This window comes from Gracilinanus agilis, chromosome 3, assembly GCF_016433145.1.
Source record: "Gracilinanus agilis isolate LMUSP501 chromosome 3, AgileGrace, whole genome shotgun sequence".
In the NCBI taxonomy this organism is placed as follows: Eukaryota; Metazoa; Chordata; class Mammalia; order Didelphimorphia; family Didelphidae; genus Gracilinanus; species Gracilinanus agilis.
In genome coordinates this window covers 505,152,910-505,172,944 of record NC_058132.1, presented here as the reverse complement: position 1 = coordinate 505,172,944, position 20,035 = coordinate 505,152,910, and the positions used below count along the sequence as shown (strand labels likewise).

Below are 20,035 nucleotides of genomic sequence, written 5' to 3'. Positions count from 1 at the left end.
GTGTGAGTGTGTGTGTGTTTCCCTTTAGCAGTCTCATTTTTTTTTTTTTTTAAATCATTTTTAACTCTTGCTTTATCTCTTAGAGGAACTAGGGTTGAATTTGTTGGCTTAAGCTGTGTTTTTCTTTGAGGCTTTGCTTATAGATTCTCTTTTGGGTTTGTATTTTCAGTATCCCTGTCACCATTAATACATCTTTGGGATTCTTTTTTTTTTCTCTCTTTCCTCCAGTTTACTTCCTAACTTAAGTCTTTATGTTAGGACTGGACTGGAGGGAAAGTCTGAACTGGTCCTATTACTGCTATCTTGGACTATTGAGTGTTACGTTATTCCAGGAAATCAGGTTAGGGACCTGCAGTTTTCCCAAGGTGATCTGATCCAGGACAAAATCTGATCCTTATCCTCCTGGTCTGAGCTCTGCAAGTTCCTGACCTGGCATGGGTTATGAGCAAAGTCGTTTGGAGTTTCAGTAGACTATTGTTGGACTTTGTACTGTCAGGCAGCTGGAAAGTTCTGCAGGTTCAGAGTGACAATTTCGGGTTCCCCATTGGGATTCCTGCCCTGGTTATACCAATGCAGGCTTCAAACTAGGCAGGAATCTAGAACTAAGACATCACTTTGCACCCAGGGTTAGAACCACACAACTTGCTTATGGACTAGCTGATTGCTCAGAGCACAGCCTACTGCCTGAAACTATTAGTCCTCATCCTAGATTGCCACCCTTAAGGCACAAGTCCCTTCCTCAGTCTGCCCTGAATCTATGACCCAGAACTCAGTAGTGGGCAATGGAACTAACTGCCACTTGGCACTGTTCCTACATAAGTTTATTCCCCTCTATTCTGAATTTGGGACCTCTTCTTTCTTGATAGACAGCCTTCCTGCTAGATTCTGTCCATGATGTCAGCCAGTGGCTCTCCCAAAGTTCACTTCTATCAAAAAATGACCCACCATGATTCTCTTTTCTTGGGTTTCCCAATCGGAATTACATCTACTGCATTTTCTATATCTGTTTGACTATGTATCTTCTAGCCCATCTTAGCTTCCATTACCTTATAAAAGCAAGCAGGGCCTGTTGTAGCCATCTAGTCTAACCCAGTGATGGGCAAACTATGGCCCGCAGACCAAATTGGGGGGGAGGGGGAGAGGCGTACTGAAATGTTCTATCGGGCTGCAGGACATTATTCCTAACCTGACAAATACAATGAGTAGGATACGATACAATGAAACTTTGAAAGAGTTGCCTTAGAAACAGACTGACAGATGAGCATTTCCTTCCTTTGGCCCCCTCTTTAAAAAGTTTGCACATCACTGGACCCATCCCTGGAAAAAAAAATTCTACTAAAGCATATCTATTAAGTTTATTTGAAGACTTTCACTTGGGGGGTAAGAGGTGGAACCACCGATTTCTTTCCTTTTTTTTTTTTTTTTTTTAAAATAACTCTAGTTAAGAATATTTTCCCATGGTTACATAATTCATGTTCTTTCACTACCCTCTAAACCTCCCCCACCCCCTGGTAGCCAATGGGCAATTCCGCCGGGTTTTACATGTATCATTGATCAAGACTTATTTCCATATTATTGATAGTTGGACTAGAGTTATCATTTAGTGTCTTCATCCCCAATACTATCCCTATCAGCCCATGTGCTCAAGCAGTTGTTTTTCTTCTGTGTTTCTCCTCCCACAGTTCTTCCTTTGAATGTGGATAGCAGAACCACTGATTTCTTAAGGCAACCCTTTCCTCTTCTGGGTCATGCTTAAGCATTATTTTATTTTTATATCAAACATAAACTTGGCTTTCTTGAAACTTTTACCCATTACTCATTAGAGGCAAAACAGAATAAATCTAATCTATCTTCCATATGACAACCTTTTAAGCACCTTTGAAGACAACTATTGGGTTTTTAACAACTCTCTCTCCTCCCCATCCTTCATTCCAGGCTAAATATCTCTAGTTTCTTTAAGTGACTCTGATAAGACATGAACTTCAGACCATTCTTCTTTAAGATTGCCCTAGTCTCAAAGCTTATCAGTATTCATCCTATAATGTAGTTCTGTAGGGAACAGAACGGAACGCAAGACTCTTGACATGACCTGACTAGGGTATAGTACTGTGTCTATTACCCTGTATTCTTGTTAGCTATACTTTATTGTAACCTAGTATCATATTAATTTTTTGAATGCTATAGCACATTTAACTTAAAGCCTAAAGTCAACTCAAATCTCTAAGCTCACTGTGAGTTGAGCTTTCCAAACAGTTAAGAATCCATCTAATTATAACACCTAGCCCATATCTCTTCATGTTTGCTACATAAATAGAATGAGATTTGATCAAACAGTCTCTATTTTTGTATTTGCTTATATAATGTTGGCATTGTTCATGTCCTTTTTATGCTGTAGAATGTAATCTCCTTAGAATCATACCATGAGAATTTCAGGGGACCTTAAAGATCGTCTAGTCCAATCCTCTGATTTTGCAGATTTAGAAACTTCACTCTTTGCAGCTAAAGTGGCTCAGTGGATAAAGTGCCAGGTTTGGAAATGGGAGGTCTTGGGTTGGAATTTGGCCTCAATCACTTTGTGGCTGTGTGATCCTGGTCATCATTTAACTCCAATTGCCTAGCCCTTACTATTCTTCTGCCTTGGAACCAAGACTTAGTATTGATTCTAAGATGGAAGTTAAAGGTTTAAAAAAGGGTGGGGGGGAGATGGACATGGCTAAATGATAACCCTTTACAAGTTATAAAATGACAAAGCCCAAATACAAACCCAAATCCTTTTATTCTAGAATCCAGTATGTTTCTATTGTACCAGGCTGTCTCCTAATGAGGGCAAGGGTTTGTTTTTGTCTATCCCCCCAGGTCTTAGAACCAGTGCCTGGTACATAGTAGGTGCTAAATACTTCCTGAACATAAGAATAAAAAATTTTCTTGAAATCTAGGTGAAATAAATGTACAATATTTCTCTTATTACTAATTTAGTAACCCTTTCAAAAAAGAAATAAAATTAGTTAGCAAAATCTGTTTATGAAGATACTTTGTGCTGGCTATTTGTGATCACTTATTTCCTTTGAGATTTTTATTAGCCATTTCTTTGAAAATGAATTCTTAGAGTATTAGAAATTAAGGCAAACATATTGACTTAGAGTTTGCCAATATTGAGCTCTTCTCCCCTAACCCCAAAACCCCACCCTGCCCCCAAATTGAAGCATTTGTTTTTTTTCCAGTTCTGCTTTCATTTTTCACAAACAGTGGCTTGGTCACAGCTGGCAGTTCTTAGAGTACCCCAGGATACTGTTTGTCTGGGTGAGGTGATTTAATTCTCCATTGAGAGCAGCCAAGTTTTCTCTTATCTCTACATTTAAATGGGGATACAAGCTTCCTAGGAGCCATTTTTGTTCTGTTATTTTCAGACTAAAATGTTTTCTCCTTGGCAGCATAAGAAATGAAGAGGCTTTGTTTTGCCTCTATTCAGAGGCACTGACCATCGTGCTCTTTTCTTTTCATTGGTCCTTCTTTCCCCTCAGGTGGGGAAACTATGATCATTTAAATTGTTCTCTTTTTTCTTCGTACTTTGTTCTCCAACACTTCATATAAGTCTTATCAGATTTTACAATATAATAATATCCCATTATACATTCATGTACCACATTATTCCATTATACATTCATATTTGAGCAGTAGTGCTATCACCAGGGTCAAAGGAAATGCATAATGTTTTTCTATTTCTTAACCAGTATTAAGTGATTTCAGCTACTATTTCTTTATAATATAGCTCAAGTTCTGAAATGCTGTTTAAATACCCTTGATTCCTATCTTTTTTCCAACATTTCCCTTGATGTTTTGCATCTTTTGTTCCTCCAAATACATTTTATTATTTCACCTTGCTCTGCAAATCACCCCTTTGGTAGCTTCTGTAACAGTTGATTTTTTTTTTAACCCTTACCTTCTGTGTATTGATTCTAAGGCAGAAGAGTGGTAAGGGCCAGGCAATGGGGGTCAAGTGACTTGTCCATGGTCACACAGTTAGGAAGTGTCTGAAGCCAGATTTGAAACCAGGACCTCTCCTGTCTCTGAGCCTGGCTCTCAATCCATTGAGCTACCCAGCTGCCCCCCAACGGTTGATTTCTTAGTAATTTTAAAAACAAAAGTCAGCCCTCAGTCTATTAGGGTTCAAAAACTTCATTTGTTAGGTTAGTTTTTGGATATATTTTCCCATAGACAATCATGGTAAACTAATAAGATTGCTTCATTCATGTCAGAGGAATGTCACAGATACTAAATTTTTTTTTTTTTACAAAATATATTTTCTATTTCCTTGTTAATTTATAAGCTCAGTGATGATATAGTTAGTTGGATCAGAGCTGGTTGGCTATTTAAAGAATATGGATTAATGGGGCAGAGTCAACCTGGAGAGAGGTGTCTAGTATTTTGCAGCAATATGGTGACTCTGTTTTGTTTTAATATTCTTATTGATTTGGGTGAAGTGATGAGCTGTACTTTTCAAATTTTTGTGGATTACAAAGGCTGGAATCAAGATAACTAAATTCTATCACCTGATGAGTTAATTAACTGCTGCCTCACAAGATTTCTGTGGAGAAAGTACAATCTAACTTTAAATTATTAAACAAGATTCACAAAGATCTTTTGTGGACTAGAATGGATGGTATACTGAAACCAACAAATTGAAATATAATAGACTTAAATGTAAAATCTTGTTCTTGTCTGAAAAAGCAGCTCCAAAAGAACAGACTTCATGGGGCGGAAAGACCTAAGATATTTAGTAAACATGAGTCCATGACTGCCAAGAAAACCATTGTGAGATCAAGCTTTGTTTATAAATAAATAGTGTCCAAAATAATTGAAGAAGTTATTTCATGTATACTGTACTGTGCAGACCACATCTGGAATATTGTGGTCAGTTCTGTGAGTGCATTTTTAAGTAGTTATCAATAAAGCTACGATGTACCCAGAGAAGGACTACTAAGATAAGGACTCCAGAAGCTTTGGTTAGGAATAGATTCATTGTTAGTATTGACAAATTGACTAGCTAACAAAAACTCACTTAAAATGTTCTTAGCCTTAACCATGATTCAAGTCTGAATTTTTGCTCATGGGAACCAAAAGGATCATGAGACATAAATAAGACTTCTTCTTTTAGAGAAATGAAAATTTGAAATAGATGGATTTTTTCCCTTGTCCTCAGAATCTCAGTCTTATAGTTTATAGAACTATATCTTAAAGATTATCTGGTCTAGTCTCCTTCATTTTACCTATGAAGAAACTGAGACCCAGAACGGAAGTGACATACACAAGATGAAACAGGTAGTAAGTGGCAGAACTGAAATTTGAATCTTTATCTTTTGATTTATATGCCCTTCCCTACAACTTTCATTTTAGATTGATCCTGTCCCTTTCCAACTCCCCCTAAGGCTTTATGCTCAAAAATAGCCTATATCCTTTCCTACCTTTTTGTTCTGAATTCCGTTTGAGCAGCTTGTGGATGAGGGAAAAAAAAAAAAATTTGAATCCAGGTAACTATATTCTCTCATCTGAAAGATTACTATGACTGCTGTAAGGAAAAATTAATCTAAAAAAGAAACAACACAAGCTAAATCTCAGTAATATGATAATTTATAGCCCCCTTAGTCTTTGTCTTACAGAAGTATTTGCATTTTTAAAGAGTTACTATTTGTTAATCCAAGGTTTAGTTCCAAGGCAGAAGTATGATCTAGACAGTTGGGGTTACCTGACTTGCCCTGAGTCCCACTGCTAGGAAGTGTCTGAGGCCATATTCGAACCCAGGACTTCTCATCTCTGGCTACCAACCTGTCCCTGGACATATTTTTTAATAACAGGACTGAGTCTCAGCCTTTGGTAGGGTTGTGTTCTATGAATCAGCACTCCCAGATCATTCATACTTTCTTTTTTTGTCTACTTCTTTACCTTCTACTTTTCAATCTACAGATTCCCTGTTGTCTTGAGGCTACCACAGCAGGGAGGGAGAACAAGGTCAGAGGACCCCAGATTTAGGATTGGAAGTGTAATGGAGGGTTACCAGGGATGTTGGTTCACACTGGGATGGGAGAGATAGGAATGACAGACAGGACAGGACCAAACAAGGTAGGGAGACCAGGTTTTACTACTAGGAGATTAGTTACTGGAAATGGCAGTTAGGCTCCAACAGTCACTCAGCCCACCTAGGCAAGGGCCTATGGAACCAGCAGGCAAAAGGCAAAAGTTTATAACAGTTTACTTGAGGGAAAGAGTAATAAAGGATGGGAATAAGGGATTCTACACTAACAAGCTAAGGGCAAACCACAGGGACAGGGGAAGGACTTGACTACACTAAACTAAGACCTAAGTATAACAGGGCCCAGGGATTGACAGTATAGGAGTGAATATCCTGACAGCAGTAGTGTTCAGCCTCACTCCAGTGATGTTTCTGCTCCTCCCAGACCACCAGCTATACTCTTCCAGGTGGGTAGATTCTGGGAGCTGACCCAGCCCAAGTTGACCTGCAACTCAGGTTGGGATTTAGCAATCTCTACCAAAATCTCCCACAAGTAAGTGACGGTCTTTCCACAGGATCGCTAGTAAATCTGGTGTCTCCTAGTTGTCAGTTGCTGCTTGCCCCAACCACCATGGAGTCTCTCTCAGTGAGCAAGAAACACACTTCCTACTTCTTCATTCCATCTTGGAGTTCTCCAGCCCTTCCTGCCAGGTCCAACAGTAATACTAAATTAATAACTAAATAATCTTCACAACAGAAGGGACCTTACAAATCACCTAGTCTTCCTTGTACCTTCATTATACAGGTGTATTTGTCTGTGTGCTCTCTCTTCACTCTAATCCTCTACTCATCTACCAAAGTGAAATTCCTAGTGTTGAGGATTGACCATGTTATTCTCCACTCTTTCCATGTCACCCTCACTCCCCGAGTAAAGTTGTTTGGCTCCCTGTTACCTCTAAGATCAAATATAAACTTCTCTATTTGGATTTTAAAGCCTGTTACAATCTGGCTGTATGCTGCCTTGCTGGTCTTTACACTTTCCTGTTCAGACTTGAATCCAGCTACTATGGTCTTCTTGTTCCCAGACCCTCCATCCCCATAGCTGGAATTTCTTTGTTTTCAATCTCTACTTCCTGGCTTCTTTCCTGACTCGTCAAACCCCACCTTCTTCAGGATACCTTCCCCTGTAATCTTCTAAGACTACTTCCCATTTCACTGGATAGATCTTGGACATACCTATTTACTTTCACTGTCTCTCCCAATTAGAATATGAGTTCCTTGAGCAGGGACTGCGTTTTTCCATTTCTTTGCATTCTAGTGCTCGGCACTAAACAGGCATATAGAGGTCTGTAATTGATAGTTTTTAACTGCTGAGGAAGCCAAGTCCCAAAGAGGACCTAGTCCTTACCAGGGTTCTGCTCTGGAACCAATAAGTTTTTTAAACTTAAAAAATAAAACTACTTGGTGATCTGATGCTATGCAAATACTAAATCCAATATGACTCCCACATCAATAACCAACCAATTATTTCCTCTCAGGAAATAGTTTAATTTTTGTGAATATCATTTTGTGCAAACCATGTTTAAAACCTCTTTTGCTCTAGAAGAAAATATTAATGACACATTGACATGAAGCTTCACAATAGTCTTGACATTTTTGGCCTTTCATACTTTAAAACCTGAACCATGATTTCTGACATCTCCCTACACTTTCTTTTTATTTATTTACATTTTCCTTCTCCTTGCACTAGAGAAGACATCATTTAACAGATATTGATACATGCATATGTAAAATCATGTCATGCATACACCTTTTTATCAGTTCTTTCCCTTGAGATGGACATTCAGAGTTATTCTTCAAACAGTGTTGCTGTTGCTATATACAATGTTATCTTAGTTCTTCATAATTTCATGTAGGTCTTGACATATTTTTTAAAAATTAGCCTGTTCATCATCTTTTACTACAAAGTAGTATTTCATCCCAGTCAATATGCCACACCTTATTCTGTCATCCCCTAATTAATGGGCATCCCCTCAGTTTTCAATTTTTTGCCACTACAAAGAGCTGCTATAAATATTTTAGAATATATAGGTTCTTTTCCTTTTTCCTTAATTTTAACCTTGCCTCTTTCATATGTATTCATCTTGCCACTTAAAAGCATTAATGAATAAATTAGTTGGAGTGTTTTGTTTTGTTTTTTTCATTTATGATGTTTAACGACACAACAAGAAATGAGTTGACCAAGTATCCCATGAAATCAATTCTGACAACTCCTTTGTTTTCTACAAAGAGAGCCCAAGAAACTACACTTCCAGGTAGTGGCAACTTTTCTTTCTTCTAATTTCATTTATCACAAAAATAGCAGGATTGAGTTGTTCTGCTCTTCCAATGGTATATCAGTTCCGTGATCACTGGACACAGATCGCACATTCAGAAGACTACAATTAAGAGTTATAGAGAATAGACTGTCTTAAAACTTCCTTTGCATCTTCTTTCCTGTTTTTCCACTACTCCACTTAGTAGCCCCTTTGAAAGGGAACTACACAAGACCAAGATGCATTTTTTTGTGCCATGGGAAGTTGGGTACTTTTCTTTTGCAGTGCTTTAATGAGCACAAATGTTCAGTTAAAGTAATTAGTGATAAAAATTTTAATTGCTGATTGTCTGTGGAAGCAGATTTTGCTCTGGTATAGGTAGCTAAATAAGGAATGCTAGCCCCCAAATCAGAAAGAACTGAGTTCAGATCCAATCAATCTTCTACGCTTACTAACTGTTGACTTTGGGCAACATACTTCTGCCTGCCTTAGTTTTCTCAACTGTAAAATGGAGATAGTAACACAGTCAATTCTCTCTCAGGTGGTTGTATCAAATGAGATAATATTTGTAAAATGTATAACAATACTTAAGGTAGGCACTTAATAATCCAGGTAGCTCTGGTCCTGACTAGACCTCTGGTTTCTACTTATGCTTTTATTTCTATTGTACTGCTGTGTAGATTCATTTTACTTGTGTTATCTAGACTCTTATAAGACCACGTCCAAAAACATAGGTCTTGAAATTAGTATTCAAATCCATTGCCTCTCTTTTAGAAGATGGGAAGCCTGTTTCTTCTCCAGTATTCTGAAATTTCTAAGTCTTTCAAAATTGTCTTTACACTGTTGCTATTGCTGTATAAATTATTCTCTTAATTTTGTTCATTTTGCATCAGTTGATGCAAATCTTGCCATGTTTTTCTGAAACCATCCCCTTCATCATTTCTTACACTATAATAATCTTCTCTCACATATATAGACCAATCATAATTTGTTCAGTCATCCCCCAATTGATGGGTACCCCTTCAGTTTCCAGATCTTTGTCACTACAAAAAGAGTGAGGATTAGATCTATGGTATGACTGGGAAAAAAGACACACCAAGTTTTAATCACTTATCTGCTTCCTTTTCAACATTGACTTTAGTCATTTTTGCCTATTCAAAAAATATGTAATGAAACAGAGCTACTGACTGGTTTCCTCCTGCTTATTAGTATGCTATGCACTAGATTCTCATTGCCCAGCTGAAAGAAAAAGTTGGGAGGATAAAGTGAATAAAGACATTTGGATAATAGCTGCAATTTGCAATTCAGTAATAACTTAAAACAATTTAAAGCACTCATAAGATGGTGTTTTCTTTGGATAATCCTGAAAATTTATTGACTAGATTTTATTTTTAAAGAACATTATGATCATATTAAATTAATAGTACTGTATGAATTGAATATGTTTTATTTTAGATAGGTTAAATATGAATATTCTGTCTAGAAAAGCCAAGTACCTACCACCATCCTGGTTCCTCATTAGCCGAGATTTTAATTCTCCTTAGTGTCAAATTGTTTCCTACTTTTAAGAGACAAAGCCACCTTTTGTGAACTATTCAGATCTTTAAGGACAAATGTTACCATTACTAATGGCAGTGTTTAAGCAGAAAAACAATTTTTTTCTCCAGGTTCAGACAGGAATTTTTTTAATACATAAGAGAATGCAGTGCTACTAAAATAGAATAAAGAAGATATGGGTTTAAACTATAGCAAAATGAAGCTTATTTGTATGAAAGAATTCTCAGGCAGGTAGTATTTAACGTTGGTTAACAAGGAAAACTGTGAACTTTCCTTCTTAAGAGGTCTTTAAAATTTTACTGTCTGAAGATGGTTTTAGACATGTGCTTGTCTTGAGCTCTTGTGGTCTCTTCTAAAGAGATCAGTTTAGCCTTATTTAAATCACTAGATTTTATGAAAGCTAACAGCTATAAGAACCAAGAACTTTCCGTTCCTTCCCTTCATCACATTCAAACCTTTCCTCCTTTCCTCCAGAAACTCGTTGCAGTCAAGATACACCTTCCCCAACACCAGTGCCTACTACACACCCAACAACAACAACCATGCCTGTACCAACACCTACCAGAACTCCTACTCCAGAAATTCCATCTGTTTTTAAGTATAATGTATCCGACGCAAATGGAACCTGTTTGCTTGCCAGCATGGGTTTACAGCTGAACATCACCTATGTTAAAAAAGACAATTCGGTATGGTTTTTGTTTTTTGTTTTTTGTTTTTTTTTTCATTTCATATATGACATCTTTAACATGATTTTTTTTTTTTTTTGCATAAAGAAGTCTGGATTTTATAAAATTCTAGTAATTCTTTCCTAGGTTTCAAGTCTAATATAAGGTTTATCTTTTTTTTAAATCTTATTGCTTTTTTTATGTCACCTTTATTTTCAAACATACACATGAGAAGCCATCCCTTTTTGACAAAACCTTGAAAGGAGGGGAAAAGGACAACCAAACCAAACGACTCCTGTAACAGAATGTGCAGTATTCTATACCTATAGGTTTGTCCTTTCCTTCTCTTCACCCCCCACCACCCCCACAAACAGTACACTTACACACCTGCACTCTCACTCACACACTCACTCCACTTCCCTTCCTGTGCAAAAGAAGAAAGAAGTGTTTTCTGGATTCTTTTCCTGGGCTACAAGCTTTGTTTTTATTAAATGTCAATGCTGTACTTCAGTATATTATGGAATACTTCAAGGGAAAAGTTGAGTTTTCCCATACATCGGTCATTGAGAACTTACTTCAATGACTCGTTTATTTTTGCTTACCTAGTCAATTTTTCATTCTGGATTATGATGATCTGGAACTGATCATGGTTTAGGAGATGCCAATTGTGACATTGTTTTGTCAGACTTCCTGATGCTTCATTCTTCCATACCATTAAGCAACATTTTTGCAATAATCAACACAGCAGCAGGGAGTGATTCTGTGGGGGAGAACCCAGAGATCTACAGATTTATATGCTTTTTAACATTTTTAATATGTCCTTTTTCTAATGTGTTCTTCCTGCTGTTTTTTAAAAAGAGAACATCTTATACTTTCCTTGTTAACAGCATAAAATTGTTTTGATTATTTTTAAAGAGTAAAATAAAGAAGTGTCATGTATAGAATAATGATAATCCAATATAAATAAACAGTAAAAAATGAGAAAGGGGAATTAAGAACATGTAATCTGTCAGGAGCAAGGAATTGGGAGAGGGAATAGTTATGGTTTTATGTTATATTAATATTATTTTACTTACACGTGTAATATCCATATATGGTTAACATTTGTTGAACTAAATTATGATTGCTAGGTAGGGCCAATGCACAAGTGCACTTGAACAGCACTTCAGAAGCACAGTCAAAACAATTTGGGAAAACCTCAGCATATGATCATTTATTTGATCCTTTAGGTATCCATCAGTCTGTCAGAGTTGAAATAATGGTTTTCAGAGTTGTTCACCTTTCAACCAAATTAACTAATGCCTAAAAATCAGAGTGACTTTGCTCAGAAACTTCCCATTAATTTTAAAAAGTAATTTCTAGGGGGCACCTGGGTGGCTCAGTGGATTGAGAGCCAGGCCTAGAGATGAGAGTTCCTAGATTCAAATCTGGCCTCCTAGCTGTGTGACCCTGGCCCTTACTCTCTTCTGCCTTATAACCAAAATACAATATTGATTCTAAGACAGAAGGTAAGGGTTTTTTGTGTTTTTTTTTTTTAAAGGTAATTTCTATAGCATTGACTGCATTTGTTGTTACTAGAGCAAGGCAAGAAGGAAAATTTTTTTCTTTGGAAATAAATAGTTTGAGAACTGTTGAGGAACTTTTTTATAAATGATCTATGGAATAATAGCTAACTTTTTTCCTATTAAGAGTGTTACAACAGTAATGAATATCAACCCAAACAAGACTGCTGCAGGTGGGAGCTGTAGTCCTCAAGTAGCAATCCTGGAGCTGCACACTGAAAATTCTACACTTACTTTCAGTTTTGGACTGGTAATAATATCCACTTGGGGAAGGGGAGAAAGGGGGAGGCCTTCAAAGTTGATAACTATACTGGCTTCAGTTTAGTCAATCTTAATGTGTTTTACGTCTTAACCAAAAAGCAAGAATCACTTTAATAGGTGACTGCATATGAAGTGTCACAAAGTCCCCAAATGGCTCAGAGGAAAAGAGAAGAACTGACAGGTTTGGCCTTGGCTTCAAAAGGTACAATTTAAGAGGAGAAAGTCAGTCTTTCAGCATCGTCATGTTGATTCCAGGAGGACCTTGACCCCAGACATTCATAACCCTATTGCTATAAAGCAGCAGTGTCAGACTCAGAAATCAGGGCCATTCAACTATACATAAGGATTCCTGGTAGCTGCCTTTCTAGATAATTTTTCAAGACACTGGCAGAAAAGCAAAGTAATTTAAGATTTTTAAGGATCTTATATGGTACACGGTCTCCTGGAAGTCTGCAATTTCAAAACTCTTTATAAATAATACAAAAGCTGTTTCCGTGTCTAACATGGTAAATATTGATAGATATGACGAATGTAAACACAAACTTTTTGAGATCCTCAATAATTTTAAAAGAATGCAAGAGCATCCTGAGAACAAAGAATTTGTTAATCACTGGCACATTTCTTTAAGCCCCATCTTTTCAGGCCCTCACCACCTCTCACCTGAATATCGAAACAGTCTTTTTATTAATACCTCTGCTTCTCTCTGAAACCTCATTGTCCACACTACTGTTTAAGGAACTTCAGTTGTTCCCTAATTGATTCTAGGCTAAAACACAAAACCCTCTGTTCCAGTCTTGGCCTTTGAGCCTGATTTTGCATTGTTCCTATTTGTGTTCTGCATGTTCCAGCTAAACTGGCCCTCTTGCTGTTCTGTGTATACATTTCTGTACCTTTGCAAACATTGTCCCTTATGCTTGAAATGATGTTCTTAGCCCCAGCCCACCTCGATTCGAATCTTCCTGGTTCCTTTCAAAGCAGTTCCTTACACAAGGTCTTTTATGATATCCCCAATTAACCAGTAGATTATTCTATTCCCCCCCCCCAAATGTAAGTTCCTAAGGAGATTGTTTTCTTTGTATCTTTTAACCTGGCATCTGGCATGATGCCCAACAGGGAGTAGGTACTTAAAAGATGAGTACTTATTGAATTGAGTTGACAGTATGGAGTATTTTTCTCTATTAAATTTAAGGATCTTTTAGAAATGAGAAAGGGTAAGAACAGGCATTCTGGTGTAAGGCTGCAAAAGATGGGTTCACTTCCCACCTTTCATACATACTGGCTTTGTGACCTTATACCAGTTGCTTATTCTCTTGGTACTCTAGGCAAATTTAAAACAAATTGTGGCAGCTAAGTGGCTTAGTGGATAGGGAGCCAGGCCTGGAGATTGGTGGTTCTGGGTTCAAATATGCCCTCAAACTTTCTTAGTTCTGTGACTTGGACTAGTCACTTAATCCTATTGGGCTTAGCCCTTTCCTTTCTTCTGCCTTGGAACTGAACTGATACTTAGTATTTATTCTAAGACAATATAAGGGCTTTAAAAAACACACAAACAAGATGCAGAGAAGGGTGTTTCCTGGGGTGGGAAGCAAGTTGTCACTAAAGCAGATGAAACCACAGGTGGTTTTTAAAAGAATCTTTTCATTCCCTTATTTGTGTTTCTTTTCTGTTGATCAAACTTATTATCCAATGTATATAATGTTTAAAGTCATCTTTTTTTTTTTTTTAAAGAATGCAACTACCAGCAAATTTTTCCTTCGAGAGATTAGCTTCAGGACATTTTTTCCTGATGCTAAAGGTAAGAGTTTTGCCTTTTCTTTAATTCGATCATGAGCAACTTGGGTTTTTCTTAGTTTTTAGTAGGATTATATTTGACTTTTAAAAAATTATATATATAATGCAGAACCCACTTTTGGAGCTGTCAATGGTTCATTGAAGGAGCTACAAGCCACTGTAGGGAATTCTTACAAGTGTAATGCAGAAGAAAATGTTCAAGTCACAGATGCGTTTTCAGTCAACATTTTCAGAGTTCGGGTCCAGGCTTTCAAGGTAGAAGGAGACAAATTTGGATCAGGTAAGTAAAACCTGTTTAAAATATTTATAGGTCTTTAGTAATCTCCTAGAAAGCTTTTAAGTTACCTTAGCAGGATAAGAGCCTTCCTGATTTTAATCTCTTCTTTATTGATTCCTTCCTTTCCCAAATCTGAAATCTGTTGAGGGGGCATGGGGAGTTATTCTTACTATGATAACATGCTTTAGAAAAGCATAGCATAATTTAAGAGTTTTAAGTAGCTCCTAAGTTATTAAATAATTATAAACAGTGTAATTACTTTAAGAAATATGACTTTAGTGTTGGGAGGAAATTAAGTGAAAAAAATCAACTTAGTCTACTTCATGTTTTACTGGGTTTGTAGAGTGCTCTCCTCTAAGAGCTAGCTTTTCTTTCTTTTTAAAAAAAAATGATCTTTATTTGGGGGCTGGGGAATCTAATTTAACTCTTTGGTGTCTCTTTGCTTTTTATTCTAGTGGAGGAATGTCTTCTGGATGAGAACAATATGCTGATCCCCATTGCTGTTGGTGGAGCCCTTGCCGGACTAGTCCTCATTGTTTTGATCGCTTATCTTATTGGAAGAAAGAGAAGTCATGCTGGATATCAGACAATTTAATGATTGCACTTATTTATCCACCACTCTAGATCAAAAGTAGTTGCAAGAAGCCTATGGTTCATTTCCCTGAGCTTAAATTGGTATTGAAAGGGAGGCACACTTTCTTGCAAACTGTCGTCCCCTCTCTTCTTCCCCCAAAGTCTGCTTTATCAAATGTGAAGTCCATCTTGCAACATTTACTATGCACAAAAGAGTATCTTCTGAAATGATGGTGTTAATTTTGCTAACTTGGTTAAATATTTTGCTAACTGGTTAAAAGATTAATATTTACCAAAGTAGACGTGTAAGCTAAGGTTAAGAGTGCTTTTCTAAATTGGCATTGACTCCATTATCATTTAACTTTTTAAGACTGGTGTTCATTTATTTCATTCTTTACTTCAGATTTAAGCCTCATAAAGGGAAAAACTTCAGTCTTACTACTTATAACTGCCCTGTGATGTAAGTTAGCAAATTGTTATGCTTGATACACTTAAGAAATTCAAATAACAACTGAGAAATCGAAACCTAAACATTTTAAAGTACTACAGAAGGCAGGGCTCTGAAACTCTTTAAATTAAGCTTTAAAAACCAGAAAATGCCTGGCTTGTGCAGAGGGTGAACAATGCAATATTCAGACCTTATAGAAATTCAATTGGACAAAATATTTCTTTGGTATTTTTAATGCTCTGCCACTTAAAGAGATGGTACTTTTTTAAAAAATAAAATGGGTGTTATTTTTATTTACATTTTTTGTAAAGTGAATTTCAGTCTTCTGTTTGAAGTTCCAGGGTGATCCTATTTCTGCACACGTGTACAATATAGATTTCACTCTGCTGATTTATCTGCTTAAAGCTTGGTTGGGGTTGTACACTTTAAGGATCAGTTCATATGTATGCATTGCCTGTAACAATGCTAATAAAAAATTCTTTTTCTTTGTTTGTCTGGACCTTGTACTCTTATCACCTGACCTAAATCACCTATTACTTATTTCCTAAATAGGTGGGTCAGTGGGATGGTGTTTACCCTCTGTGTTTTTTTTAGTTGCTAAGGCTAATTAATTAATTAGCCCAATGTTGGGGAGGTTGCTTTGAAATTTAAATGAATTATGGCTTAGATTGGGGGCTGTGGGTAGACAATGGGCCCTACTTTCCCTGCTCCATCTTAGTCCTAAGGGCTTTATGCCAGTTCTTAAAACTTTATGGCTTCAGGACCCCTTGTCCCAAAAGGTTTTATATGCATATACCATGGAGGAGGTTAGTGTTTTAGTATCACAGTAAAAGTACTTTTAACCTTGCATCCTCCAGAAATCCTTCCATCACAAATTCTTTCATTCTGTGAGCGCAGAGATATACTAGGTTTTCTCCCAATTCATCAGATATTAAGTGCCTATTAAGCACCAGACACTGTGCCAAGGATGGTTTTTTAAATGCTAGCCTTTACTTTGTTTTGTCTTTTTAAAATCTTTACTTTTTAGCTTAGAATTAGTACTTCCAAGGCCAGTGGGTAGGTAAAGGTTTAGCCTTTGGGGTTAAGCGACTTGCCCAGGGTCACAAAACCAGAAAGTGTCTGACACCAAATTTGAACCCAGCACTTCCCTTGTCCAGGCCTGGCTCCCTGTCCCCTGAGCCACTTAACCTAGAACCTTCTGTCCTTAAAATCTCCTGACTGCCAGCCCTTCAGCAAACATTAGTCCTGTCTCCTGTACAAATATCCAGATCATCTCCCCCTATCCCACACTTGCAAGCTTCTCTCCAAGGACCTGGCTCAGTCCCCTTTCACACTGCTGTCTGTACACTGGGGACTCTCAGCTCTTTATGCCCTTTGTTTTTCTGGCTAGATCGTCCTCCGTGCCTTGTACCCTGACTTTGTGACCCTCAAGCTGTTTGGGGCACCCTCTCCACCCCATACACACACCTCTGTTACATCAGTTTCTCATGTGAAAGATAACTTCAACAGTTCTTTCTCTGGAGCTAGAGAACATTCCCCATCATGTCTTTCAGGATTGTCCCAGATCATTGCATTGCTGAGAGTAGCCAAGCTTTCACAGATGTTCATCGTCCAGTGTTGCTATTCCTGTGTACAGTGTCCTCCTGGTTTTGTGGCAGCTAAGTGGCTTAGTGGATAGGGAACCAGGCCTAGAGATCCGTGGTTCTGGGTTCAGATATGCCCTCAAACTTTCTTAGTTTGAGTTTATCCTTCCATAGGTGACTTGTGGCAACTATCCTTAGTGCCCGGAGTCAGGAAGATGAGTTCAAATCTAGCCCCAGACACTGAGTGTGTGACCGTCAGCAAGTCACTTAATCTCAATGGATGAGCGTGGGGCCTGGAGTCACTGATACTGAGTCTAAATTTGCCTCTTTGCATAGAGGTGAACTTGCAGAGAGATGCCAAGGCCCTCCTAACCTGTTAGCTATTTCATCAGGTTACATACCCCGCAGTGCCTTCCACTGATCTTTCCTTGCACCTAGCACATTTAAAACTCTTCTCGTTCTCGCCCAGGACCCCCCTTCCCAACTATTGAACCCTTCAGGTCCTCCAACCCCACATGCATGCTTCACCATTGCTTTTGGACAGCCTGCACTGAGTTTGGAATTGGAGAGTTCTCCTCTCTGCTTTTCTCTAATTTTAAACATCTCAGTTTTCACCTAGAAGAAACCGTTCCTGGTCCCCCTGCTTCCTGATTTCCAACTTCAGATCATCTCTGAACAGTTTTGCAATTAAGAGTCGGAGTTCCTCTGGGGAGGGATTGCCTTCCCTTTGTACTTTTGTGAGGCTGTGGCTCCTCAAAGTCCTTCATGGAGCCAAGAAGGCTGATAGGATCACACTCTTCTGAGGCACGGGGATGAGAAAGGAGAAAGCCTTAATGAGACTGCAGGAGAGACTATTCTGGTTCATCCTGGGCGCCCTGTTCTAGAAAAGCCCTGACTGCCCTGGCCAATAATCCGAGGCAGCGGGTGCAAGGGCTGGTATTCCACCAAAAGGTCAGTCAAAGGCACTGTGGATATGTAACCTGATGAAATAGATTACAGGTTAGGAGGGACACGACCTCTCCAAGTTCACCTCTGCAAAGAAGTAAATTTAGATTCAATATCTTGAGGGAAATGAACCATTAGAGCAAGATGAACAGCCTTGAAATGAAGTGAACTACTCCTGCTTGGAGCTAAGCCAAGGCTGTGGGACCACTTTTTTGTTTTTTGTTTATTTTTTTAATTAAAAATTTTCTTTTACCACTTTTTATTCATTCTTAAATTTTTATTTTTATTATCACATAAAACACTTCCATATTGGTCACTGCTGTAAGAGCACACTGATACAGAACCAAAACCCCCAAATAAAACCAAAAATACACTGATGTGAAAGATAACTTCAACAGTTCTTTCTCTGGAGCTAGAGAACACTCCCCATCATGTCTTTCAGGATTGTCCCAGATCATTGCATTGCTGAGAGCAGCATGTTTCACAGATGTTCATCGTGCAGCGTTGCTGTTCCTGTGTACAGTGTCCTGGTTTTGCTTATTTCACTCTGCATCAGTTCCTGCAGGTCTTTATAGCTTTTTCTGAAATCATCCTGTTTCTCATTTCTCCTAGCGCCAGAGTATTCCATGTGAGACACTTTTTAGGCTGATGTAGCCAGGTTCTTTTTCCCCAAGTGGGTTGGACTAGAGCAGCGATGGTGAACCTTTTAGAGATGGAGTGCCAGAGCCTACCCCCACTCTATCCCCCAGACTGAGTGCCATGCTCCTCCCCTACCAATGCCAGGTGCTCTCTGCCCCACCCTCCTTACCCCACCCAGGTCTGCTGGGCGGAGGGGTGGGTAAAGTGAGGAATGGCCTCCCTGAGTGTAGAGAGGGGGAGAGGAGTGGCCTGAGCCCTCTGCAACCTGTGAGCTGCCCTCCTTACCCCCTGTGCACTCCCATTGGCTGCTGGGCAGAGGGATGGGGGATAGGAAAATATGTCATCAGGCTCCGTGGAGAAGGGGAGGGGAACAGCTCTGCCCAAGGCCCTCTGCCTTTCTAGTAAGAAACTCTGGTGTGTGCCCACAGAAGGTGTTCTGCATGCCTTCTTTGGCACCTGTGCCATAGGTTCGCCATCACTGTGACTAGAGGATCTCTGAAGTTCCTTCCAATCCTGCCATACTTCTGTGATACAAGCACCCTCGAGCTCAGATTTTAAGTTTCACTTCACTCTCCCAAATCCCCTCCATACCCAGTTTGGAGTGCGCTTCATCCCCACTCCTGACTGTCAAAAAAATTTTTTTTATTTTCCTTCAAGACAGGTGCCGTTTCCTGTTTGAAGATGACAGTCAGTAGGGGCAGCTGGGTAGCTCAATGGATTGAGTCAGGCCTAGAGACAGGAGGTCCTGGGTTCAAATCCGGCCTCAGACACTTTCTAGCTGTGTGACCCTGGGCAAGTCACTTGGCCCCCATTGCCCACCCTTACCACTCTTCCACCTAGGAAGCCAATACACAGAAGTTAAGGGTTTAAAAATAAATAAATAAAATAAATATTAAAAAAAAAAAGATGACAGTCAGTAGATGAGTGACTCTTGAGAAAAGGGAAGCACAAAAGTAGGCATCTAGCAGCGAAAGCTGAAAGAGATCTAGAAGAGCTGGAGGGGCAATGGAAAAGTTTTTTTTTTTAAATATACATTAGGGGGGCAGCTGGATAGCTCAGTGGATTGAGAGCCAGACTTAGAGACAGGAGGTCCTAGGTTCAAATCTGGCCTCAGACACCACCTAGCTGTGTGATCCTGGGCAAGTCACTTAACACCCATTGCCTACCCTTACCACTCTTCTGCCTTGAAGCCAATAAACAGTATTGGCTTCAAGACAGAAGGTAAGGATTTTAAAAAATAAAAATTTAAAAAATATATATATATATGTATATATATACATATATACATATATATATATATATATACATTAGCCTATTTGTGGGCAATTCAACCAATATTTTAGATGACTAGCATGTACATGCTTGGTGCTAAGTAAGTACTACAGATGGAAAAAAAAAATCTCTCCCTGGCC

At 38.5% G+C, this 20,035-nt stretch overlaps 1 protein-coding gene across 1 annotated transcript in view; it reads left to right on the top strand.

Moving 5' to 3' along the window:
• The window catches only part of LAMP1 (lysosomal associated membrane protein 1), a 28,558-nt gene extending 12,611 nt beyond the window's left edge, over positions 1-15,947 (top strand). The window contains exons 5-9 of the mRNA XM_044670510.1: positions 10,354-10,565; positions 12,234-12,356; positions 14,096-14,162; positions 14,268-14,438; positions 14,891-15,947. Of these exons, the coding sequence (XP_044526445.1) occupies positions 10,354-10,565; positions 12,234-12,356; positions 14,096-14,162; positions 14,268-14,438; positions 14,891-15,030 (713 nt within the window). The 3' untranslated portion in view covers positions 15,031-15,947. The remainder of the gene's footprint in view (positions 1-10,353; positions 10,566-12,233; positions 12,357-14,095; positions 14,163-14,267; positions 14,439-14,890) is intronic.
• Positions 15,948-20,035: the final 4,088 nt, after the last annotated feature.